This window comes from Aspergillus aculeatinus (genome assembly GCF_003184765.1).
Source record: "Aspergillus aculeatinus CBS 121060 unplaced genomic scaffold BO66scaffold_4, whole genome shotgun sequence".
Taxonomy (NCBI): Eukaryota; Fungi; Ascomycota; class Eurotiomycetes; order Eurotiales; family Aspergillaceae; genus Aspergillus; species Aspergillus aculeatinus.
This window is the reverse complement of record NW_020291473.1, coordinates 497,034-520,523: the sequence shown is the minus strand read 5'-3', so window position 1 is coordinate 520,523 and position 23,490 is coordinate 497,034. Positions and strand designations below refer to the sequence as shown.

The 23,490-nt window shown below is 51.7% G+C and overlaps 9 protein-coding genes across 9 annotated transcripts; 5 read left to right on the top strand and 4 right to left on the bottom strand.

Annotated features, from left to right (window-relative positions):
- Window positions 1-31: 31 nt before the first annotated feature.
- BO66DRAFT_341091 (zinc metalloprotease) lies at window positions 32-1,965 on the top strand. The gene is made up of 5 exons (XM_025644428.1): window positions 32-134; window positions 228-410; window positions 475-1,221; window positions 1,287-1,479; window positions 1,544-1,965. Exons 1-5 carry the CDS (start codon window positions 120-122, stop codon window positions 1,774-1,776), a joined length of 1,371 nt encoding a protein of 456 aa, XP_025508094.1. The 5' UTR covers window positions 32-119; the 3' UTR covers window positions 1,777-1,965.
- BO66DRAFT_145488 (uncharacterized protein) lies at window positions 1,819-2,895 on the bottom strand. Its single transcript, XM_025642101.1, has one exon. It carries the CDS (start codon window positions 2,642-2,644, stop codon window positions 2,114-2,116), a length of 531 nt encoding a protein of 176 aa, XP_025508093.1. The 5' UTR covers window positions 2,645-2,895; the 3' UTR covers window positions 1,819-2,113.
- A 319-nt stretch (window positions 2,896-3,214) lies between these two features.
- Window positions 3,215-4,005, bottom strand: BO66DRAFT_388325 (uncharacterized protein). Its single transcript, XM_025646529.1, has one exon. It carries the CDS (start codon window positions 3,529-3,531, stop codon window positions 3,262-3,264), a length of 270 nt encoding a protein of 89 aa, XP_025508092.1. The 5' UTR covers window positions 3,532-4,005; the 3' UTR covers window positions 3,215-3,261.
- Window positions 4,006-4,748: 743 nt separating this feature from the next.
- BO66DRAFT_434645 (putative zinc metalloprotease) lies at window positions 4,749-8,064 on the bottom strand (the record flags this gene model as incomplete). Its single annotated transcript, XM_025650788.1, has 3 exons — window positions 4,749-4,976; window positions 5,049-7,120; window positions 7,173-8,064. The coding sequence occupies 3 exons, from the start codon at window positions 8,062-8,064 to the stop codon at window positions 4,749-4,751; spliced, it is 3,192 nt and encodes a 1,063-aa protein (XP_025508091.1).
- A 1,050-nt stretch (window positions 8,065-9,114) lies between these two features.
- Window positions 9,115-11,832, top strand: BO66DRAFT_365586 (uncharacterized protein; the record flags this gene model as incomplete). The annotated part of the gene is made up of 4 exons (XM_025645216.1): window positions 9,115-9,297; window positions 9,382-9,874; window positions 9,940-10,954; window positions 11,007-11,832. The coding sequence occupies exons 1-4, from the start codon at window positions 9,136-9,138 to the stop codon at window positions 11,830-11,832; spliced, it is 2,496 nt and encodes an 831-aa protein (XP_025508090.1). The 5' UTR covers window positions 9,115-9,135.
- Window positions 11,833-12,057: 225 nt separating this feature from the next.
- Window positions 12,058-13,751, top strand: BO66DRAFT_388322 (WD repeat WDR12/YTM1 family ribosome biogenesis protein). Its single transcript, XM_025646528.1, has 2 exons — window positions 12,058-12,232; window positions 12,298-13,751. Exons 1-2 carry the CDS (start codon window positions 12,109-12,111, stop codon window positions 13,632-13,634), a joined length of 1,461 nt encoding a protein of 486 aa, XP_025508089.1. The 5' UTR covers window positions 12,058-12,108; the 3' UTR covers window positions 13,635-13,751.
- Window positions 13,752-13,817: 66 nt separating this feature from the next.
- Window positions 13,818-14,696, bottom strand: BO66DRAFT_388320 (mitochondrial 37S ribosomal protein uS13m). Its single transcript, XM_025646527.1, has 4 exons — window positions 14,596-14,696; window positions 14,495-14,539; window positions 14,176-14,442; window positions 13,818-14,038 (listed from the first exon to the last, which is right to left on the bottom strand). The coding sequence occupies exons 1-4, from the start codon at window positions 14,596-14,598 to the stop codon at window positions 13,991-13,993; spliced, it is 363 nt and encodes a 120-aa protein (XP_025508088.1). The 5' UTR covers window positions 14,599-14,696; the 3' UTR covers window positions 13,818-13,990.
- Window positions 14,697-15,038: 342 nt separating this feature from the next.
- Window positions 15,039-16,488, top strand: BO66DRAFT_388319 (peptidylprolyl isomerase). The gene is made up of 6 exons (XM_025646526.1): window positions 15,039-15,235; window positions 15,333-15,410; window positions 15,480-15,496; window positions 15,561-15,664; window positions 15,738-15,882; window positions 15,940-16,488. Exons 1-6 carry the CDS (start codon window positions 15,128-15,130, stop codon window positions 16,124-16,126), a joined length of 639 nt encoding a protein of 212 aa, XP_025508087.1. The 5' UTR covers window positions 15,039-15,127; the 3' UTR covers window positions 16,127-16,488.
- A 2,606-nt stretch (window positions 16,489-19,094) lies between these two features.
- Window positions 19,095-21,429, top strand: BO66DRAFT_365573 (DEAD/DEAH box helicase; the record flags this gene model as incomplete). Its single annotated transcript, XM_025645215.1, has 2 exons — window positions 19,095-19,425; window positions 19,574-21,429. Exons 1-2 carry the CDS (start codon window positions 19,239-19,241, stop codon window positions 21,427-21,429), a joined length of 2,043 nt encoding a protein of 680 aa, XP_025508086.1. The 5' UTR covers window positions 19,095-19,238.
- Window positions 21,430-23,490: the final 2,061 nt, after the last annotated feature.

The window sequence follows — 23,490 nt, the reverse complement described above, 5'->3', positions numbered from 1 at the left end:
TACTCCATCACGTCCCCCCCTCCGCGGCGTCCTTCCTCCTCATCACCTCATAGTCCGAGGAAACAGCCCACTTCGCAGCAGGTTCTATCTCGGATTCTTGCTGTGCTGCGGACGCTACCATGTATATTCTCGAGGTAAGGACTGCTGTTCCGAGACTATTATTTCTATCGTTCGCCTTGTCAATTGAAAGAAGCGTGAGCTAACGCGGCTTACCGTGTCCCGAATAGCAACTGGCGCGTCTGCTCGACCGCCCATTCTTCCCATGGAAAAATGTCCTCGTGGGGTTCTCTCTGGGACAGTTTGTGCTAGAAGGACTCTTGTCTTTCCGTCAGTACAAGGTCTTGCAGCGGACGAAGCCTCCCCAGGTCTTGGAGGGCGAGGTGTCGCAGAAGGTTTATGATCAGAGTCAGGTATACATGCGTTCTGCCTCCCTCGACTCGAGAGTTTACTGACGAGCGCCATCTCTTTCGGTAGGCCTATGGTCGCGCCAAAGCCAAGTTCGGTTTCTTTGCAGGTCTTTACAGTCAAATTCAGAATCTCGCGTTCATCTACGGCGATGTCCTCCCCAAGCTTTGGGGTGTTAGTGGTCTCTTGTTGGCACGGTATCTTCCAGCTCGGTTCCAGGGTGAAATTGCACAGACACTCCTCTTTCTCTTCGGTTTCAACTTGATCAGCACGGTTCTCTCTATCCCGGTTTCGTACTACAATACGTTCGTTCTTGAGGAGAAGTTTGGTTTCAATAAGCAGACCGTCAAGCTCTGGGTCACGGACATGCTCAAGGGTCAAATGCTCGGTATTGTGCTGGGAACTCCGATCATCAGTGCTGTTCTCAAGATCATTCAGAAGACTGGCAACTCATTCTTCTACTACCTCTGGATCTTCGGTATCTTCATTCAGGTTTTTGCCATTACAATCTACCCCATCGTTATCCTTCCTCTGTTCAACAAGCTGTCGCCCCTAGAGCCCGGCCAGATAAAGACAGGTGTTGAGAACCTTGCCAAGAAGCTCGAATTCCCTCTGAAGGAGCTGCATGTCATTGACGGCAGCAAGCGCAGTGCTCACAGCAACGCCTACTTCTACGGACTTCCCTGGAAGAAGCACATCGTCATTTATGATACTTTGATCGAGAAGAGCGAGCCTGAAGAGGTGGTCGCGGTGCTCAGTCATGAACTCGGCCACTGGAGCCTTAGCCACACTACCAAGCTGTTCGGTATCGCCCAGGTGCGTTCCGCGAATTCCTGGTTTCCCGAACTGTTATAGGAGATGAGCTAACCTCAGGATAACAGTTCCACATGTTCTACATCTTCGCGCTCTTTTCTGCTTTCGTGAACAACAAGTCCCTGTACCAGTCATTTGGCTTCCACAGCCAGCAGCCCATTATGATCGGATTCCTCTTGTTCTCCGACGCCCTCGCTCCCATGGACGCCGTCGTCAAGCTGTTGATGAACATTCTCAGCCGCAAGTTCGAGTTTGAGGCCGGTACGTGCTCATCCCTCACGTTGTCCACTTTGGCTACATGTTGACTGAAACTGACGAATCACAGACGCCTTCGCTGTTGGACTCGGATACTCTGAGGAACTAGCACAGTCTCTTCTCAAGCTCCAGATCCAGAACCTCAGCACCATGGATGCTGACTGGATGTACGCAAGCTACCACTACTCTCATCCTATTCTTTCGGAACGCCTCAAGGCGCTTGGCTGGAAGGGCGGAAAGGTCACCAACCTCAAGGAGGAAGACAGCGAGAAACCGGTCAAGGCTGCGGATCGTGAGCTGTGAGGCCCTTCACTTCAAGTACTTCAAGTCGAGATCTTTGGGGGTGTTTAGCCTCCTGTTCTGCCATTCGTAGAGTACGGGAGCCGTCGAGCACTTTGATACATGAGATTGTAATTGACAATTTGTTGGTGTTGGAATGGTATAATAAATTCGAAGAACTCAACAAAAGAAGTAAGAAAACAAACCAATGGCAACCTCCTATGTATATTCGCCTTGAATGCGCCCAATGCTGTATGCATATCTAAGTTGAACCCCGAATCGATAAAAGCGAGTCCCAAACGAAAAAGAATGGCCAACCGTACCAATAACCGGAATGTTGTTGCGAGACTTCAACCTGTCTTCAGGCATCGGTGTCAGCCTTGGCCTTGGCCCGTTTCTCTGCCAATCTACGCTCCTTCTTCAGGCGCTTCCTCTCTTCCTTGTCGATGGCCCCCGATGCGGGTCCCTCTTGATCTTGCTCCATGTTGACATCTGCGTCCATCGGGTCCTGCGAGCCCTCCAGGGCCTCACCCTCTTGTTGGAATTTCTGGGCATCTTCCCAATCTTGGCCCTGCTCCGCCTCGGTGGTCTGCTGCTGCGCATCGCCGTCCTCTCCGGCCATGAGCTTTGCCAGGGTCAGGTCCCGACCCAGGACCTCGCCAGCCAGACCGGCCTGCACGCGCTTCAGATTGTGCAGCATCAAATTGGGGGCGGCGGCCGTGGTGCGCGACAAGGGGCCATGTTCACTGATTCCGGCGTTGGGTTGGAGGGCGGGGTCCGTCGCAGCACGGTCGAGGTACGCCGCGAGGAAGTCGTGGGCAGCCGACTGGGAGATCGGTCGGGATGAGATGATGGTTGTGGGAGGGAGAGCCGAGGGACCTTGGGCGGCCATTGTGATTGTCGCGGGAGAAGTTTGCTTTCGTTGGGAAGTGTTCAGTGGTCGTGTGCAACTTTGTGTAGTTTTTTTGATCCGCCCGGTGTAGGGTATAGAAAGTCGTCAATGGCGGGCGATAAAAATTGGTCTGTATCTCTCGAATGATCGGAGATATGCGACAGAGCTTGCGCCTGGAGGTGATTGGTGTGTATGCGTGTAGAAGTGTCTGTGTAGACCAAATGGGGAATCTGGAGAAATGGAGATTGCGGCGACAGACCGCGGGCGGGCAGAAAAAAAGTTGTTGGTGTCAAGGTCGCAGGTGGTCCGTGCGTTGTTGGTGTTCAATTTTCGTCCTCCGTCACTCACTCACTCACGCTCACTCAACTCACTCAACTCACCCAACTCACCCAACTCAACTCTCCCTCCCTCCACACTTGAGATCCTCCTGTCGGTGACCCGGTTGCTTGCTTGATTGCCGTCCTCTTGGCCTCAATTCTGACAGTGCAGTCGGACGCCATGATCTGCTTTCAGTGCCGGGCCGTGCCCGCCACTCTCCGGTCCTCCATGACCGCGGCCACCAGGTACGTGGTAACCACTGCTTGCGATGGATGCCCTTTCAAATCCACCACCACCACCTAGTTTCCGCCAATATATCGCCAACCTGCCCCCCTTCCCCTCCCCCAATCCTCGACATTCAAGCCCGGAAAGTTAAGCCGAAAGAAAACGCAAACCCACCGAACATAGCGCACCACCTTTTCGCGACTACCCGAATATCCAAAGGCTAACCCCGTCGTGAATTCCAGAATCCCCATCTCCGCACCCGCCGCCGCCGCTGCCCGCGCATCAACAGCAAGAACCACCACCACCACCACCACCACCAACACCACCTCAATCCGCACCCTCATCACCTCCTCCTCCTCCTCCGCCTTCTCTCCCCTTCGCGCACAGCTCTCCCACCAACAACGAGCCCCCTCCACCGCCATCCTCTCATCGACCTCCGCCTTCTTCCCCTCCACATCTCCCACCACAGCCTCTCTGCAACAATCCCGATCCTTCTCCGCCAGCGCCTGCCTGCTCGGAAAGCGGTCAACCTACAACCCCTCGCGACGGGTGCAGAAGCGGCGCCACGGGTTCCTGTCCCGGGTCAAGACCCGGACTGGACGGAAGATCATTCAGCGGAGAAAGGCCCGCGGCCGGAAGAACTTGAGTTGGTAGATTCTGCGGTTTCTCTGTTGCTTAAGTACCTCTACCCTACCTTGAGGGTCTACCCTACCCTAAGGGAGACGGCGGGGCTTGGTTGTTTCCGTCTCGAGTGACCGTTCTACACCAATGGGCTGTGTATCTCGCTGAAAGCTTCGGGGGAGGGGGCTTATCCGTTCTTCTGTTTTATTCTTTTTTTTTGTTGTGTTCGGTGTGCTGCATGTTTCTTTGGAGGTTGCTCGCATTGGATTTCTCTGGGGCTCTTGTTACTAGAGGGTATATGGGGTCTTCGATGAGTTAGATGGGTTGGACCGGAGGTGGAAGATCTCAGTTGGGCATGCGGTTTCGTGCTTCATCTTAGACAGGAGTATGTTGACTGCGGTGCTCAGCTGTGGTCAGGCGAGGGCGTCGGTTGTGTCGGTGGGTGGCTGATGATCCAGATTGAGATATGATGGTTGTATTCTACTACCTTGTTTCTTTTTCTATTTCCTATTTTGTACCATATACATACATACATCTTTGGCATGGATTTTTACCTGTGCGATTGGGCCCGGAGGTTTCGTGCAGACGGTTGTTGAGGGCTGGCTGACTGTCTTGGCTCTTACGTGTAGCTTGTTGGTTGGATGGTAGGGGAATGGCAGTTTAAGATGATACGGCCTGTTGTTCTTCGGCGGCACCGACCAAACAATGCAGGGTCTCCACCGTGGGGACAGCCTGTTCAGCCCTCTAATTTTGAAGAAATTTATTTACAAATATATTTGTATGTATTTCTCTAAGAAGAGGTGATCATGCTCGTTTCATGGCTTAGCAAGACTGCTTTCTAGCTTCTGGTTTATTGCCGCGTATCGTCTAGACGTTCAGGTACTGTAGTATACCGTGTGGTTCATTCGGTTTCATAAGGCTCCTACCAAGACGAGAAAGATCACTCTTCATCGTCATCCTCGGAGCCGGATTCTTCCTCATCGGAGCCCTCGTCTTCGGAGCCGGATTCCGAGTCGTCGTCATCATCATCGTCGGAATCCTCGTCGTCCTCTTCCTCCTCCTCGTCATCGTTGTCATCACCGGTCTTGAGTCCGTAGTCGTCCTCGAACTCCTTGAGGGCCTGTACCTTGGGTGTGAAGCCGGAGGCTTGTAGGCCTTCTTTGATTGTCTGGATCGATGGGTCAGTCAGGAGTCATCCCGAGAGTTTTGAAGGGGGGGTGCGGGATTGGGGTTGACATACTTCCTCCATTACAGTAGCGCACGTGATGACGATGTTGGCCGTCGTAGGGTTGAACAAGGGCAGGATGATCTTTCTCAGAGCACCCTTGACCTCTTCAACGGTAATGGCGCGCACCTGCTTGAGCATGTTCTCCTTGTAGTCACTGGGCAGACGACGGACCACCTGGCGAATGAAGCTGTCCGAGGCGGCATTGGCAATGGTGGCCTGTTCGTTGGCGAAGCTCACCACGATGCTGCTGATCGCACCCTCCATCATCAAGGGATCGAACGCAATGGCACCAGAAAGGTGGTCTTCGACAATCTGCTTGCTGGAGTCGAAGGCCTTGTGGGCGTTGGGCGACCGGTACACATCGAAGTTGACGAATCCGGTGTCGATGTTGTAGGCGAAATTCGTGCCGTAGGCCAGACCCTTGCCACGGACGGCAACCCAGAGAGGACCTTCGACGGCGTTCATGTACGCAATCGCGACCAGCAGGGCAGGCAGATTCGGGTCGTCGTAGGTGTCCAAGCCTCGCGCCGTGGCGTAGGCAAAGGAGGAATCGATGGTCGGCATAGGCACCACATACGACTTGCCGCCGAGGTGCTGACCAGCCTCACTGAGCAAGGGACGTCTGGCTGTGATGGGTCGAAGGGGGGCAACCGCTCCCAGCCGTTCAGCATACGGCTTCCAAGCCGAGACCGGGTTCTGCAGTTTCTCGAGATCTGCAATAACCACAACCCGCATGTTCTCGAACCGGAAGAGAGCTTGGCGAATCTCCTCCATGCGTGCAACGACGGTTTCCGGCTCGTCAGCCAATTGCTTCTTGATCCGCTTCAGATAGCGGGCCTTGACCAAAGTGCTGCGGGCACGCACGATAGATTCGGCCGCGTAGTGAATCATGACATGCACTGCCGCCAGCATGTCGTCGCCGCTTCGCTTGGAGTCTGGGACGTCAGAGAGAAGGCGTTTAGTAATAGCGCGCAGTCTCTCAACGTCGAAAATCGAGTTCCAAGAAAGCTCCTGAAGCCATGCGATTGCGGTGCTGTACTTCTCCAGCTCCACCTGGAAGGAGATCCGCAGCATTTCGGAAGTTCCCAGGCTTCGGGCGCCTTCCATAGAGTAACCAACCGTATCTCTTTCCAATTCAACAACGACCTGTTCAAAGTCGATGGTCTTGCCATCACGCTGGATCGGCAGGTTGAAGAACGCTTCCGTGTACACAGATAGTAGAGGGCGAAGTTGCACTGGAACGGCTGCGGCGGAGATAAGGAGAGAGAGTTGAACGAAGCTGCTTGGGATGTGCTCAAAGTGTATGAACAAAGGCAGGTCTGAGCCATCAGCATCCACTAGGCTCTGAGGCTTGTTTTCGGGACGACCCAGTTTCAGAGCAGTGCCCGACCGCGCAGTTGTCGTTTCGACGAAATGGATAGATTCGACGCCAGGAATCTGGAACTTCTCCAACATTTCTTTAGGGATTTCTTTGTCGTTCTCGGCCTTGGCTTTTTCAAGCTTGTCTGCGAGCTTCTTCAAACCATCCTCACCCAGTCGTTTCTTCTGCTCCGCAACCCGGGCTTCTTCCTCCTTTTTGAGAGTCTCAGACATCTTCAAGGATGGAACACCCAAGATTGTGACGTGATTGGCGTCAGAAATCCATCTCTTGATGAAGCTGCGCCAATCTTCCTCGCTCCACTTCTCCAGCACGTCGTACTCCTTCAGGCTCGCGACATCGAGCATGGTGGACCCGTCCCTTTTTCCAAAGAGGAAGTCAGAGATCACATACTCAGCGAAGGAGGAAGCTGACGTCTCTGTCGAGAACTTCCAAGTCCGCCGTTGTCGGTCGATGCATTCCCTAAGATATTTCATATCAAGTTCTTTCTCCATTGCATCCTTGAGAACCTCGAAGAAACGCTGCTCCACCCTAGCAATCTTCTTCGTTTCAACACTAGTCAAAGTGAAACGGATTTCGATGCTGGGGTGGTCCTCGGTGGCATAATAGACTGCGCTGGCGAGCTGCTCCTTCTCCACCAAAATGTTGTCTAGCAGCGAAGCAGACGATCCAGCCAGATACAACAGGGCAACGTTGACAGCCCCAGCTATCGATCGTAAGTATTCGGTCTTTACACTGCAGAATGAGCCTTGACTTACTGTTAACGGGGTCTATGCAATCAGGACCAAGAAACCTGATCTCAATCTCTCCAAAAGACTCGTCTTCTTCCGGAAATTCAACCCTCTGTACGGTGGACTTCTCCAACGGAGGTGCCTGCTTAGAATCCACCCAAGGGCGGGTGAACGGCGCATCTGGGCTAGGGATGACATCTAGAATGGTATCTTCAAACTTGTCCAAAACACTCAGCATGTTCTCATGATCTACCTCACCCGTGATGATCAGACACAGGTTCTTTGGTTGATACATCTCACGATGGAATGCTCGGATACGCTCCGCAGTGAGAACACGAAGCTGCTCCATCATACCACCAGTCTCATAACGGAAACCTACACCTTCCGGGTAAGTCAACCGACGGGCAGTCAAGTCGATCAATTCGGCGGAGTTGTTTTGTACTCCTTGCATCTCTGAGTAGACCACGCCTGCATCGTTTCCAGCCCCATCGATGTGGTGGACCTCAGTATAGCACCCTTCATCAGTCAAGGTCGGGGCGATCACATGCTCTAGGTACACGGGTAAGATCTGAGCGAAACCCTCCCAGCCCGCTGTGTCCAGCGTGTAAGCCGTGTGGTCAGTGGCAGTCCATGCATTAGTGCTAGAGTACACTCGCGTTGCGAGTTTGTCTAGGAATCCTTTATATCTGTAATTCCGCGACCCCATGAAGCACAAGTGCTCCAACGTGTGGGGAGCTCCTGAGTCATCGTGGATCTCAGTAGCTAGGACAAAATATCCTGTGACCTTAGGACCCTTCTGGTCGATGACCACGACCCTCATGCCAGTCCTCGTTGACTCATACTGAACAAACTCGCTGGGCGAGTAGTCCGGCTTGAACCTCTGGAGGAGCTTGAAGTGACCCTTCTGGCTTGGTGACATGTTGAAAGCCGACCCTGCGAACCTGCGGGGATAAGTTGTGGTCACTCCCCGTGTCGAGGAACTAGTGAACTGTCAGCACGCCATAATTGACCCCCTGTGTCATATTACGCCCAACGAGGGGTTTTAAGATAGTATAATAGAAGCTAGCAATGCTCCGGGGTTAAAACATTGTGATTGGAAAGATGGATGCACGTTTTTTCTTCGCACGGGAGAATGCTAATCATGCGGTAATTTGTGATTGAAGATATTTGCATAACAGTAACAGCGGCTGACAATGACCATGGTCCGTACCAACAGGTCTGATGATAACGGCAGTGGCGGAGGGGCACGTTTTGGGCTCTTTTTTTCTTTTTCTTGTCTCAAAATCAAGCGAAGGGTAGCGACATGAACTTACATGAATAGAGAAGAGGTTGCCCGAATCAGGCTCCGTGAGAGAAACAGTGGCGACACGGTGGGCTCTGCTTGATAGCAGTGTCTCTTTAAAGGGGATTTTCAGAGAAAAGTGTCGTGAGCACTGATGGCTGCTGAGAAAAGGTTGAACTCAAACTGGACTGCGACGGTTCGGAGTGGAGTTTTGGGTCCCGATATCTGATACAGTCTGTCGTAGACCTCGGAGATCAACCATGCCACTGGAGTTGGTAATGGCTATTGGCCTATGACGTGACGACAACACACCTCCTGAAAAACACTGCGAAATCGTAAGCCCGAGGATCAAGACCCACGAATGAAGAGCGCAGTGAAACGAAGGCTGCATGAATCAGTCGGGTGGGGAGTAGTTCGAGCTGATCGCATTGCTCCATCTCCGTCTATCGCAGCCAGGGCGGTGAGCGGTGAGGTCACATGGTAGTGGTGGTGGTGGTTGTTGTTGATCGATTCAATAATTCCTTTTCCTGTTGCAGGTGCTATACGGAGTACTTCGACTATTTCCTTGTTGCTCGCTCCAGGGATTTCCGTCTGAGATACAAGGCTGGCATCAGTCGGATCAGCATAATAAAGCAACCGCTTCCTAATTTGTGCCATCTCTGTGACGGTTTCCCCTAGCTTGTTGGCCCGCGAAGGACACGGTACAAGATGCCCGGCAAGATTTCAGAGGAGGGGATCTGTCAATCGGTCCTTACTTTCGTGACTGACGGCACTTATCCTTCCTCAGAAAAGATCATTGCGGCCGAGTTTCCTGTCTCTGCACTGTCTAAGGAATTAGATCTGATCTCCAAAGCTAGAGAACAAGTTGAGGTGAGTTGATGATTCGAGACGTGAGCCCCGCATCAGATCCAGCTTATCTGAGTCCTGCTAATGCCCATCCCAATTGCTCGACAGGTCGAAATAAACTCTCTCAGTCGCGAGAACAATTTTGATGCGGACGGATGGATCTCCCAAGCGAAACAACTTCATGCAGACATCGAGCGCTCCAGGATCACTGCCCGAGACATCGTGAAGCAACATGAGAATACCACTCCTCTACAGCTGAAGGTGGAGGATGCTGCTGCGAAGGTCGGATTGATTGAGACTGAAATTGCTTTCAATCATGCGGTGACCAGTGCTCTGGAGGAGGTGCAGGGGCTCTGCCGGCAGCTGGAAGATGGTCGGTCAGCACTGGGAGAGGGCCGGATCATGGCTGTGATCGACACGCTAGAGGCAGCTGAGCTTGCAATGAGACAAAATAATCACTTTGCGAACACCAACGTCTTGCACGTCTTGTTGGAGAATGTCGCCGGTCTGCGAAAGCAGGTCGTTGATGTCATTCTTTCTCAATGGAATGAGCAGCTGAAGATTGAAAGACGGGAAGGGAAGTTAACAGTTCAAAAAGACGGTAATAACCCCTGATAAACCTGATTGCCAACTGATTCATTCGATTTATTCTAATTCAAATCGCAGGTGACCGCCTAGAAGAAACGATCGCAGCCCTAAACAGAATGGAGATATTCGTCACTGCGCGCGACAAGTTTGCAAAAGACATAATGATTGCATTAATAGACCCAACCTTGATGCGAGGCGTTGATGGTCAAAGCCGCGGGATTCTGATTTCTGAATCCTCAGTTCAGGTGGAGTCGCAAGCATCGAAAACCTCAGTTCCTGAAGTCCTCGGACACATAAGCAACCTTCTTGGTTTCTTGCGACAGGCTGTACCAACCTCCGTTGTCGACTCATTCTCGGACTCGCTGATTCCCTCATTGTCCTCGAAGATGATCAAATTGTGGCTGTCACCCTCCATCCCCATCGAGCTGGGAGGGCTTCAAGACTTCGAGCATACCCTGGATTGTGTCCTTAAATTCACAAAGTCTGTGGAGGACTTGGGCTGGCATGGCTATGAAGAACTTACTTCTTGGGTGAACCAAGCTTCTCGACTCTGGCTTGCCAAGCGGAGGGTCAACTCTCTGGACCAAGTTCGTAAAGTCCTCGCTGCGAGCCAAGGCACCACAAAGCAGGTGGAAAAGGTTGAAGTGGAGGTAGTATCTGAGCAAGATGACACGCTATTGGAGAACGCTCCAGCCGATGATTGGGATGCCAGCTGGGATGATGACAATGCAGGTGAAGGTGAAGGCAAGGTTTCTAAAACTCAAGACGACGAAGAGGACGTGAGTGCATGGGGGCTCGATGACGATGACACCGAGGAACAAAACTCGAAGTCTCAAGTAGGCGCTCCAGCTGAAGACGATGCCGGTGACGCTTGGGGCTGGGGAGATGACGATGATGATGACCAGACCGTCGCTCAACCACAGCCCGGAAAGTCGCAAGCCAGTCAGCACGCCAACGGCAAAAGTGCAAGGCAGCCTACTTCTTCGAGGGAGGTTACTCTGACCGAAAGATACACTATCACGGATATACCTCATTCCCTCGTGGATATCATAAAACAACAGATCGTTGATTCCCAAGCTATAACTCAGCCTGAGTGAGTTTCTATATGCATTAAGGCAGTTGATTTCCATGCTAATACATTTCAGACATTCACATTCACGCGTGGTATCGTCTGGAACGGGGCTGCTTGCACTCCCAACCTTGATCCTCGCCATGTTCAAGGCCACTGCCTCATCCTTCTATGATCATAAATTGAATGCTGGGCAAATGTATCTTTACAATGATACTCAGTATCTTGCTGGCGAAATACGTACCATCATGGAGGCGCACCAGCTTACACGATTGCAAACCGACATTGATGCGATGGAGAAATTTGGCAAACTCGCATATAGCAAAGAGATGCAAACCCAGCGCACCATTGTGACCGATCTTCTCGACGGCGCCCAAGGATTCAGCCAGTGCTCTGAGCAACCGTATCTGAGCGAATGTGAGAATGCGGTCGCTGCCACCGTTGACAGAATTCGGAGTGTCTATGCAGAATGGCAGCCGATTTTATCGCACTCAGCCCTTCTTCAGTCAATCGGATCCTTGGTCTCGACCGTGATCAGCAAGATGATCATCGAGATCGAAGACTTGGGTGACATCTCAGAGCCCCAGTCGCAACGACTTGTATCTTTCTGCAACCAAGTTTCCCAGTTGGAAGAGCTGTTCATGCCCGAAGCAAAAGACAATACTGAGCGTGTACCCATGACGGCGGTCTATGTGCCAACTTGGCTCAAATTCCAATATCTCATCAATATTCTCGAGAGCTCGCTGGCCGATATAAGATTTCTCTGGGTTGAAGGAGAACTACGCCTGGAGTTCTCGCCCGAAGAAGTCATTGACCTGATCGAGGCGCTGTTCGCCGAATCCGAGTATCGGCGGAAAGCGCTTGCGGACATCCGACGGGAATCTAGGAGTCAATGGAGATAAGTTGGAACAGGGAAGATCTGTGTATATATGAGACCGTGTACGAGGGAAATAAAAATACCTTTCGATTTGGTCTTTGTTTGTGTAGGTCTACTGAGTATATTGCTTGTTATCAGCATGAAGGCGGTCGCGGGGGATCTCCGCGCTTTGCACATCTGGCCGCATCGCCCGCCGTACTTTTTCTTCTTTCTCGGCGGAGTTTTCTCAACGGCGACGAAGTGCGCCTCTGACCACAGTCCCATAATATACCCTATCTTTTCTGGTAAATCAGTCTCAAATATGAACGGGACTCAGGATTCTTCGTCTGCTGCGAGTGCGCAGAGACAGGTGCGTGTGCAGCTTGTCAGCAAACAGGAAGACATTGCGCTTCCTGAGAATACCGGCCCTATCTTGGTTCCTACTGGTGAGATTACCTGCTAAGTCATTGATGCGCCAGCCTCACAATGCTGATATTTTCATGATTCGTAGGTCTGCGCAGATATGCACTCTCGACGCTAGTTAACAACCTGCTGGCGAACGACAAGCCGGTACCTTTCGAGTTCCTGATCAACGGAGCATTCCTCCGCACTTCCATCGATGAATATTTGACCGCCAATGGCATTTCCGCTGAAACGACTCTGGAGATCGAGTATATCAGAGCCTTGATTCCTCCACTTCACATCGCCTCTTTTGAGCATGACGATTGGGTTAGCGCCGTGGACGTGCTTTCTGCGACATCATCTGCTGCCTCTTGGGCATCGTCATCGATCTCTCCAGGCCAAGAAAGAATCCTCTCCGCTAGCTACGATGGCTTGCTTCGGGTGTGGAATATGTCTTCTCAGGTAGTTGCGACCTCCCCGTCTGCTGTAGACGGTGGACACAGCGCATCCATCAAGGCTGCCAAATTCTTGTCTCCCAACTCGATCGTCTCGGCCGGTCTGGATCGCACTGTGCGTCTGTGGAAGTACGCTGAGAGCGAAGACGGGTTCTCTGGGAAGATCGCTCCTCAGCTTGAGTTGTACGGTCACAAGTCCGGCATCAACTCGTTGGCCGTGCATGCGCCTTCGAACCGCATTTTAACCGCCTCCTCCGACCACGCTGTTGGTTTCTGGTCCGCTAAGAAATCAGACGCCCCGGCCGCCCCGGAGAATCTACTGCCCTCTGCCGCCTCTAGAAACTCCAAGAGAAGAAAGTTGAACTCCTCCATCAGCACTCCTCAGCGCGGACCCTTGGCTCTGCTCTCCTCCCATACCGCTCCAGTATCGGCCGCCATCTTCGATGCCAAAGACTCAACTGTCGGTTACTCAACTTCATGGGATCATACTCTCCGCACGTGGGATCTGGTCACTGCGGCACTTGTCGACACTCGGTCAACGTCCCACTCGCTTCTCTCCCTCGAACATCTCCCCGAGCACCACCTCCTGGCAACAGGAACTTCCGCCCGCCACATCACTCTCATTGACCCCCGTGTCTCGGCGACAACTATCTCTGCCATGACCCTCCGCGGCCACACGAACGCTGTGGTCTCCTTGTCTCGCGATCCCCACAGCAGCTACGGCCTCATCAGTGGTAGCCATGATGGTACGTGCCGCATCTGGGATATCCGTGCCACCAAGACAGACAAGGATGGTGTTGTTGGAGAAAGCGTCTACTCGATCACCCGGAAGAGCCTTGAGGAGGCGGGCAAAGCCGACGCCAAGCGCGTGGGTGGCGAAGGGGTCAAGGTCTTTGGCGTGTGTTGGGATCGTTCTGTCGGCATTGTCAGCGCCGGTGAGGATAAGAGGATCCAGATCAATCGGGGAGAGGGTGTTCTGTCTTCCGCGTGAAGCAAAGTGTTGCACATATGGTTCTGGCGTTCTTTCATTTGTAGGATGAAAAAGTTCGGTATTTGGCTTCTATCGGAGGAGTCCACTTGTATGAGTTGGCATATCTTTTAGCAATACACCACTAATTGCTTCTTCGGAACACAATGCTTAGATCCGCAGTTCGTAATCAGACATTTCATTTGTCTACATGTGATACATGCCATCGGATATTGAAGATGGGCTTGGGGTGGTTCTAGTGGAAAATATACAGGTTACAGAGTACAGCAAGAAAGAGAAAAAATGATAACGCCAATCCATGCCCTCACGATAAAAGAGCCAAGCGCAAGACTCGCCAATCGAAACAGAAACCCATCGCCTCAACCAAGTCGTCTCTCGATACGGTTGAATTTGACAGCGTTCTTGATCTATTGTAGGGTCCCCGATATTAGCGGATAGTCCCAACGGTGACAGACATGCTCTCCTGAAAGCAGAGTCGAAGCCCGCAAAATACACCCTTCCCATGAAAAGGCAGGGGATTAGTGACGGAAAGGAATCCACCCACCTGGCTTCGTGTGTTCTGTCCCCGAACGGGCAACCCCAGCGCATGACGACGACCACGGTAGGTACCGGTTTCCTTCAACCGTTTGATATTGTCGATGACTTGTCTGCGGAGGTCGTTCTCGATCTTCATGTCGGACAGGGCGGCCGTGATATCAAGGACCTGCTTGTTGCCCAGTTCGCCGACCTTGCATGCTGGGTGGATGTGGAAGCGGGCGAGGAGGCGCGAGGAGGTGTGGTTACCGATGCCGAAGAATGACTCGAGGGATTTCTGGATTGCGGTCAGAGGGGAAGGTTGACTCGATTAATGCACGTTTGCTTGCCTTGACGAGGTTCCGCTCGGGGAAGTTGACGCCTAGGATGAAGACCTGATAGAGAGTGTTAGCGGGGTGCGGAGCTCAATTGGCAGACACGTTTTCTTTACCATCTTGTCTAGTACAAAAGCCTTTGGCTTTAGAAGAAGAAAAAAAAAGAACTTGCGATGGGAGCTCGATCTCGTTGCTTGCGCTGCCGGGGCTCTCTCTCAACTGCCCGCCGCGATGATTGAGCGCGGGAGAAAATCCGCCAGTAACAAAGTTTCTCCGGGGCAAATGACGGTAAGTTTCAAGATGCTGTGACGCTTGGCCGGATGATAACGTTATCCATCCATCCCTATTGCTGGGCAGGAGCTGGGCAGAATGTATGGATACCGGTACTATACCCTATCGACGAACCGCAAATTACACATTCTTACCACCACTAGCACTGCGCTTTCGGAACCTTGGATATCATGCATCTTACTGGATCAGGAATGATGGGCTTGGCACCTCCGCAGTAGGCCAGGAAAGTAATGCAAGCTGGCCTCGATGCGGTCCAATTGCTTCTCTCCTCAGTTGTCTGCGACTGTGCCTTCCTTCATCTTACCCCCAGACAATTGCATTCGAGGTTCAGTTTTTTGAAGTCATTCTTCAGTAACCATGAACTTCAGAAACCTTTTCCTGTCCTTCTTCTTGGTCCTGGCGGTCGGGTTCGCCCTCGTACACGCCGAAGAGGCCAAGCCTCGGGGCCCGAAGATTACCAGTAAGGTATGAGATGCGAGCTATGAGCTTGAGCGCTTGCCCTCAAGGATGCTGGATTATTCCATGTTCCGGGACAATGGGTGCTGATTGATGCTTAATGCAGGTTTACTTCGATATCGAGCATGGCGATAAGCCCTTGGGCAGAGTTGTCCTTGGTCTGTACGGCAAGACTGTTCCCAAGGTATGTGGATATTCACCACGCAGCTCTGTTTGTAGCCGGACTCAATGCTAACTCAATTCCCCATCCTAGACCGCTGAGAACTTCCGGTATGATACTCTGGGCCTTGCTCCAGCTAGGTTCCTGATCACCACTGACGTTACTTACTTCCAGGGCTCTCGCTACCGGTGAGAAGGGCTTCGGTTATGAGGGTTCTACTTTCCACCGTGTCATCAAGGACTTCATGATTCAGGGTGGTGATTTCACTCGCGGTGATGGTCAGTGGTCATGTCCTGTCATTCTTGGTTGCGTGCGATGAGTCCAATGCTGATTGTGGACAAAAACAATTAGGTACCGGAGGCAAGTCCATCTATGGCGAGAAGTTCGAGGATGAGAACTTCAAGCTTAGGCACACTCGCAAGGGTCTTTTGAGCATGGCCAACGCCGGCAAGGACACCAACGGATCTCAGTTCTTCATCACCACTGTCCCCACTCCGTGAGTTTCATCCTTCCCCACAACAACGTAGCCGCTTGCTGATTTCCCTCGAAACAGTTGGCTCGACGGCCGTCACGTTGTCTTCGGCGAGGTGCTCGAGGGTTACGAATTTGTCGCACAGATTGAGAACGTGCCCAAGGGCCGCGGCGACAAGCCCGTGGAGACGGTCAAGATCGTGAAGAGCGGCGAGCTGCCGGTGGAGGAGAAGGCTGAAGAGAAAGGTAGCAGCCACGAGGAGTTGTAGACTGGCCTTCCTGCGGTCTGCGCTTGCTTCTAGAAGAGTAAAGTCTGCGATGTGCTGATATCTGCTGTGTAAAGAAGAAATGATCTCGGAGATCCCGTCACAACCTTCGGCAACTCCTGTGGCTCCTGCGGTTGCCTCCCTCATCACTTCTGACAGCTACCCTTATATTTACCCGAAAATCGCGGCCCTCGCTCTTGTCGTTGGCCTGCTGCTGATCTTGATCAAGCGCAGCACCCCAGGACAGCGAGAGAAGGCTGAGAGAAGTGTTGTTTAAAATCGATGACGGACGCTCCGCCATGCAGCAACGGATTCGTACTCCATAGCTTACTATAATCATTCAAAAAACTAGTGCAACCATGATTCCATCCCTCTGTGTTCGATAATTTATAGATCCCGCTATCTAGTAGCTTGTAACCCTTGATGCACACGCCGCCACTCGGCCGTGCTTACTCACCGGTCTTCTTATAACTAACTAATACGTAACACGTCTCAGCCCTGCAAGTATAGACTGCCAACAAGTCTTACCAAGTTATCACGAAGAAGTCGGTCAGAATTTCAAGACCATTCAAGTTTCGACCAGGCACTCGGACATATGAGGGAGGCCCTTGCTTTATCTTGAACCCGTCCTTGATGGGTCGAACCTTTGATAATGTTGGCGAACCCCCCAAGTATTACAATGCATTCCCATTCTGGCCAGCAGAGTCCATTGCTTTTGAATGCAGCACTGCAGCGACGTGGAAAGGTTCGCTGTATAATCTCCGTACCACGTCATGCGGCCCAGGATCATGCCATGAGCCTCCGTCAAGGTATGGTACCAGCTCTGGGCATGATTCAAGCGATAGCCGCGCCTTTTCACTTGCCTCTGGAGCGCAGAATATGGGTTTTGTCGCTGTACGAGAGACAAGCGCACACGAGCTGAAGATTTCGATGGGAGCGGTGACCATGCCACCACAGTTCTCATCCAAGGATTTGGCCACAAGTACGTTTGATCCCCATTCTATTTATTAATAGCATCGCCAATGTCACATCTTGCCTTGGACACCGTACTATGTACTTCGATATTTCCGACCAGGAGCTGTCGGCCTTGTACCCTTATGCACGATGATGGCAGGATCCTAGCAGCCGAACCACTATATAGACTCGCTCTGAGAAGTGTGGATAGATGATTGGATATTTCCGCCTTGTTTTTAATTGACTAAGCTGCAGGTGAGCGTGACGATGTTGCCATCACGTTGTCGAAGGCAAGGGACAAACGGATGAAAGACATACACCACACTGTGGAGATACAGTACTTCCAAGATGTAACTACATGGTCCAGGGTGGTCGAGGAGATGAGATACGACATCCTATACTAAAGTGGTGGTACGACTGAGTGCGTAAAGCGTGAGCTAGAAGCAAGCCATCTTCGAGTACTTTCTCAACCATTCTCGTAGAGATACATTGTATACACGCGTTTACTGTGGGTACACATGTGTCGAGTGATGAAGCGGCGGCAAGGAGGCGACTTGGCTATACGACTAAGCAGATACGTCACGGGAGATTATTCTCAGTTGCTCGCGGTAATCCTCCGTACCCGTAACGCTGGAACATCTTTTAGCTTCTCTGCCTGAGGCGTCATCATTAAGGCTTCGCCGCCGCCCCAAGATTTTTTTTCGCCCCCTCCAGATTGGCTCAGTCATGATCGGTCTAGGATGATGTATGTATTGCAAGATAGTCAGTTATCCTTTGGTGCATTTGACTTAATGAGTAGAAAGGACTCAGAGAAACCCATAGGATAGAAAATCATTTGGATTGTTGATGTTCTTAGGAAATCTACTTACTACTCGTATGTACTGTAATCAAGTCAACATAACATCTTGATGAAAGAGATAGACAAGCAGCCAACATCAGCGCAAACTAGTACTACTAACGCAGTGCATTCGTTTGGACTGGGGTCCAGCCCGGAGGCTAACTCACTTATCGGCAGCACAGCCAAAACAAGTTGGAACCCTCCCGCCGCCACCGTGTCCGTGTTTGGCTGGGGTCTGGTACGAATTTTTCTTTTTTTCTTCTTCCTTTTCTTCCTTTTCTTATTTTTTGGTTTTTTTTTTTTTTTTTTTTATTTACATGGCTGTATTGCTGGTCACCTCTCCTCCCTTCGCTTCGTTGAAATTTACACGTTAAACCTTTTTCCCCCTTCTGGGTCCAGTCGGTTCCCCCAATAAGCAAGCCAACCCGTTCAATGCTAACCGCTGAACAGCCTTGAAGATTCTTACTTGGTAGGCACAAAAAAAGTGACAAGAGAGGAAGAATGGTCGAAGGTGGCTGTTTACCTACACACACACACCTGATAATTGTCCAGTAGTTACATGCAGCAAATGTGAAAAGAAGTAGTCAAGCAGTTAACATATGATGATTTTTAATCAATGAATTCGTAGTCATCCTTTCTTTGCCTCTTTTCAAATCTCTTCCCACAAAAAAAAAACTCTCTTCTTCTTCCTTCTTTAACTACTACTTCAAACCAAAAAATACCACCCACATCCCCCCCCCCCCCCTCTCTCTCCCTCCGCTGCTAAAATCCAAATCTGGTTTCAATTTTTTCCCTCTCCTCTCCTCTCTTCTTACTCCTCCCCCCCTCCTCCTAACATATCTCCACACCGTATCCTCACCAACTCTCCTACCACCTCTCTTCCACCTTTTTTCCTTCTTCTTTTTTGTTGCTACACCGTAATAGAGGTTTAGATCTGGGAGATCGCCTTGTTTTGCACTTTATCAAATTCTCCCTCTAAGGTCTCTCTTTTCCTTTCTTTCGTCTTTTGACACTGTGTCACTTGCTGTCTTATTCGGTCTCTTGTGTATTGCCACTCAATAGAGACACGGAATTTTTTTATCTGACGTCCTCATTCCTTTCGTCCTGTTCCTATACAGAAAAGAAAAGGAATCCTACATCGGACGCGATTCTGGACAGCAACCTGTAATCGCTGCATCACTTTGATATCTTCGCGAAACAAAAAGCATTGAGAATTTTCCTCTTGTACGTCTTACACACCCCCCGGCTACAATTGCGCCACAACTGCAAAACAATCCACTTACGAATTCATCTGTCTCATTCAGCCCTTGAAACACCGCAAATATGGCCGACGGTTTGAAGATGGGAAACCTTTCCCTTAACGAATCTCAGCATGCGCCCGCTGCTCCCGCCAACACGGGTCGCGCTGCCTACATCCCTCCTCACCTTCGTGGACGCCCGATGGGTGCGAACATGGACGGCGCTCCTGCTCCTGCTCCTGCTGCTGCTGCCGCCGCCGCTCCTCCTCCCGGTCCCGCTGCCAACAACTCCTGGGGTAACAGGTATGTGATATCTCCCACCTCCCATAATTCCACTCGTTCTCGGTGGCACGAAATAGGTTGCCTCCTCAGAACTGTCCACAGCCGCTGACTTGGTATGCTTTTGACATGACAGAGGAGGCCCTCGTGGTGGAAACTGGGCTAACGCTAACGCTCCTGACTTCAGCCCTCGCGGTCCCTCCAATGGTAACCCTAACTGGACATCCCAAGACGGTCAACGCCGGCCCTTTAACCCAGATGCTTACGGAAACCCAGGACACGGAGGCTCCTATGGCGGTAGCTCCGGTGGCTCTGCCCGCGGCTCCGGAGATGGCCAGTGGCGCGACGGCAAGCACATCCCCGGCCCTGCCAACCCCCGCTTGGAACGTGAACTGTTCGGTGTTCCCAACGATCCCACCAAGCAGAACACGGGTATCAACTTCGCCAACTACGATGACATCCCCGTCGAGGCCTCCGGCCACGACGTCCCCGAGCCCGTCAACACCTTCACAAACCCTCCTTTGGATGACCACCTGATTGCCAACATCAAGCTGGCCTACTACCAGACCCCTACTCCCGTCCAGAAGTACTCCATCCCCATCGTCATGAACGGCCGCGACTTGATGGCCTGCGCTCAGACTGGTTCCGGAAAGACTGGTGGTTTCCTCTTCCCCATCCTGTCTCAGGCTTTCCAGCACGGTCCCTCTGCGGCTCCCGCTCAGGCCTCCGGTCAGTTCAGCTATGGCCGTCAGCGTAAGGCTTACCCCACCTCCCTCATTCTGGCTCCTACCCGTGAGCTTGTCTCCCAGATCTTCGATGAAGCCCGCAAGTTCGCCTACCGCTCCTGGGTCCGCCCTTGCGTTGTCTACGGTGGTGCCGATATTGGTTCTCAGCTCCGTCAGATTGAGCGTGGGTGTGATCTTCTCGTGGCCACCCCCGGTCGTCTGGTCGATCTGATTGAGCGTGGTCGTATCTCCCTTGTCAACATCAAGTACCTCATTCTTGACGAGGCTGATCGCATGCTGGACATGGGTTTCGAGCCCCAGATCCGCCGTATCGTTGAGGGCGAGGATATGCCTCACGTCAACGAACGTCAGACTCTGATGTTTTCTGCCACTTTCCCCCGTGACATCCAGATGCTGGCCCGTGACTTCTTGAAGGACTACGTCTTCTTGTCCGTTGGTCGTGTTGGTTCTACCTCCGAGAACATCACCCAGAAGGTCGAATATGTTGAGGACCACGACAAGCGCTCCGTCCTGCTCGATATCCTCCACACCCACGGCACCAGCGGTCTCACTCTGATCTTCGTTGAGACCAAGCGTATGGCCGATTCTTTGTCCGACTTCCTGCTCAACCAGCGCTTCCCCGCCACTGCTATCCACGGTGACCGCACCCAGCGTGAGCGTGAGCGTGCTCTGGAGATGTTCCGCTCCGGCCGTTGCCCCATCCTGGTTGCTACTGCTGTTGCTGCTCGTGGTCTTGATATTCCCAACGTTACCCACGTTATCAACTACGATCTGCCCACCGACATTGACGACTATGTCCACCGTATCGGTCGTACTGGTCGTGCCGGTAACACTGGTATCGCTACTGCTTTCTTCAACCGTGGTAACCGTGGTGTCGTCCGTGACTTGATTGATCTTCTCAAGGAAGCTCACCAGGAGGTTCCCTCCTTCCTTGAGAGCATTGCTCGTGAGGGCAGCGGATACGGTGGCCGTGGCGGTCGTGGCGGTCGCGGCCGCGGTGCCAACGCTACCCGTGACATGCGTCGCATGGGCGGCGGTGGCGGTATGGGCGGCGGCGGCTCTTTCGGTGGTAGCGGTGGCAGCTACGGTGCCCCTGGCGGTGGCTACGGCGGTGGTGGCAGCTTCGGCGGTCCCCCCTCCTACGGCGGCGGCGGCGGCGGTGGTGGTTACGGCGGCTACAGCGGCGGTGGTGGCGGCGGTGGTAGCTACGGAAACCCTTCGGGCCCTACCGGACCTTCGTCCTGGTGGTAAATTCGAAGTTGTGATTTCTGACGAGGCTGTCGGGTCTGATTGGCTCCTTTCGTCTCTTCTTTGTCTGTCCCAAATAACGGACATGATCAGAACGAGCCCCGGGCCCACCTTCTACTCTCTTCCTCCCTCCCACTCTCTCTCTTCTTCTCGGGCCGGCTTTGTCATGACTGCCACGACTTCCCTCTAGACTTTTTCTTTTCCCTTCTCTCTCTCTTACATGTGACTGTCTGATGTCTTTTTTCTCGTTTGATGTCCCGGTGTTTTCATTTATCCATTTTATCTACCGCAGAGCATTTTGTTATTTTCCTTGTTTTTAGACATGGGTTTTCGATGCGGTCCGATCTCCTCCTCTCGCTGCTCCTGGTTATGACCTTCTTAATCGAGAGCATTTGGGTCGGGCATGGATGTCATAGAATGCGTTTGTGTTTCTCCTGTGACCGCTTCCATCAAGATACCCTTTTTGTTCTCGGGCGGCCCTGTGGAGATCTGCTTGAAAAGACGCGTGCCGAGCAGGTGTGCCGGCTTTTCGTGCTCTGAAAAGTGCTTTTATGAGTTGTTCCCTGCTTGGTGCTAATCAACTGCATCGACCGTGTCTCGCAACATAGATTTTTTTCAGTTTCGGTATCTCATGGCGGATTTCCACATGCCATTTCTTTCCTTCCATCACTGTGATTTGCTATCTACCTCTGTTTCTCTTCCTGGCTGGGTGATTTCCTTCAGTCTGGAATGGTCTGTCCCGGGTTGCGCAACTGGTCTTGTGCCATGGATTTGAGCCAGAGCTTTCTCTCGGAAGCCTGTCCCTCGTTTTTCTTTCCGCGGGCACTGGTGCCTCGGTTATTGCATATCTGGGAATGGTATTTTACTGGTATCACAGACAGATGGAGCCGATAGAGGTGGTTTCTCTCTGATCTGCTTTTTGCATTGTGTATGGCGTTGGCTTGAGCTACTGTGTGCACCAAATGATTCTCTGCACCGGGGTCCGTGGAGGCTGACACTGGATGGGATCTCCTTGTTTCTGTTTTCATATCTCGGATCCGTGGAGGATACGCTGCTTTAGACGGCGCTACTTTGTGGGGTGTTCATGGTTTCTCAGGTCGGTAGCAATTCGAGGCCAACTCTCTTGTTGATGTGTCTCATACACAGAAAGCTACTAGCTATTTACTCCTTGCCTGAACAAAAAAAAAAGTTTGAGTCATATTCATGTGCCTTGGGTTCTCTTCTAAGCCCATGTCGTAGTGATCCTATATGGAGTCAATGAGGAACTGTGGGGTGTTATGGCTATTTTCAGAGTCCATGTGATTCAGCTGGTAACATAACACTCTTGGTAGAATAGTCTCCAGCCGGAGACTTCTTCTGATCTTTCTTTGATCTAGAATTCAGGATACACCTACAATATCTGGAACTGAAGTTAACATCGGAAAGATGAATAATGGGGACCACCGTCGTAGCATGTATGTCTGACCATATAAATAGTAAGGAGCCGGGATAGGGCAGGGTCTTCTTACCACTACATATCGAACAATCGATAGAACACTGAATAGACTCATTATCCCGATACTGTTCTATGGTATTGTTATCTGCTGCTGGTGACCAGTGATAATAATTTTATTTTGAGTATGTGAGTGAATAGTTAGTTAGTTAGAGTGAATCATTAGTCAGACCCGCGTCTTGTAACTTCCCGGCCGGGGGAGTTAATGGGCCCCCAATCAATTAAGAAGATCACCATCGCGGATCACGTTCCCACGCCATTCTCACCCAGCTTTCTTTTCTCTTTTGTCAACTTACTCACTTCCTCTCAATTCCTCTTATCACTGTCGCCAGTCACCCTTCCTTCTTAATTTGCGCATTTTCATCTGGCTACCTCCCTTTCTCTAACAATCCTTTCGGCTGCTTTGAAAGTTATAAGTCCTTCATCGAGTCCTTCCTTGAACGTCCGCGTCCATTACTTATCGATCGGTCGTCCCATCCAACCCATTACTCTCGACTCCTTGCTTTTGCACCATCTGCTATTCACCGTGGTAACACAGGAAACCAAAGCCACATCGATCAATCACGAAAACT

Bases quoted from the DNA above. Each gene is read 5' to 3' on its own strand.
- BO66DRAFT_341091 (XM_025644428.1), top strand. The intron at 1,222-1,286 runs GTGCGTTCCGCG...TCAGGATAACAG, and splicing joins AGCTGTTCGGTATCGCCCAG to TTCCACATGTTCTACATCTT. The intron at 1,480-1,543 runs GTACGTGCTCAT...GACGAATCACAG, and splicing joins CAAGTTCGAGTTTGAGGCCG to ACGCCTTCGCTGTTGGACTC.
- BO66DRAFT_145488 (XM_025642101.1), bottom strand. From the start codon at position 2,644: ATGGCCGCCCAAGGTCCCTCGGCTCTCCCTCCCACAACCATCATCTCA.
- BO66DRAFT_388325 (XM_025646529.1), bottom strand. From the start codon at position 3,531: ATGAGGGTGCGGATTGAGGTGGTGTTGGTGGTGGTGGTGGTGGTGGTG.
- BO66DRAFT_388322 (XM_025646528.1), top strand. From the start codon at position 12,109: ATGAACGGGACTCAGGATTCTTCGTCTGCTGCGAGTGCGCAGAGACAG. The intron at 12,233-12,297 runs GTGAGATTACCT...CATGATTCGTAG, and splicing joins CCCTATCTTGGTTCCTACTG to GTCTGCGCAGATATGCACTC.
- BO66DRAFT_388320 (XM_025646527.1), bottom strand. The intron at 14,443-14,494 runs GCAAGCAAACGT...ACCGCAATCCAG, and splicing joins CCGAGCGGAACCTCGTCAAG to AAATCCCTCGAGTCATTCTT. The intron at 14,039-14,175 runs GTGGGTGGATTC...ACCCTACAATAG, and splicing joins GACAGAACACACGAAGCCAG to ATCAAGAACGCTGTCAAATT.
- BO66DRAFT_388319 (XM_025646526.1), top strand. From the start codon at position 15,128: ATGAACTTCAGAAACCTTTTCCTGTCCTTCTTCTTGGTCCTGGCGGTC. The intron at 15,236-15,332 runs GTATGAGATGCG...TGCTTAATGCAG, and splicing joins GCCCGAAGATTACCAGTAAG to GTTTACTTCGATATCGAGCA. The intron at 15,665-15,737 runs GTCAGTGGTCAT...AAAAACAATTAG, and splicing joins TGATTTCACTCGCGGTGATG to GTACCGGAGGCAAGTCCATC.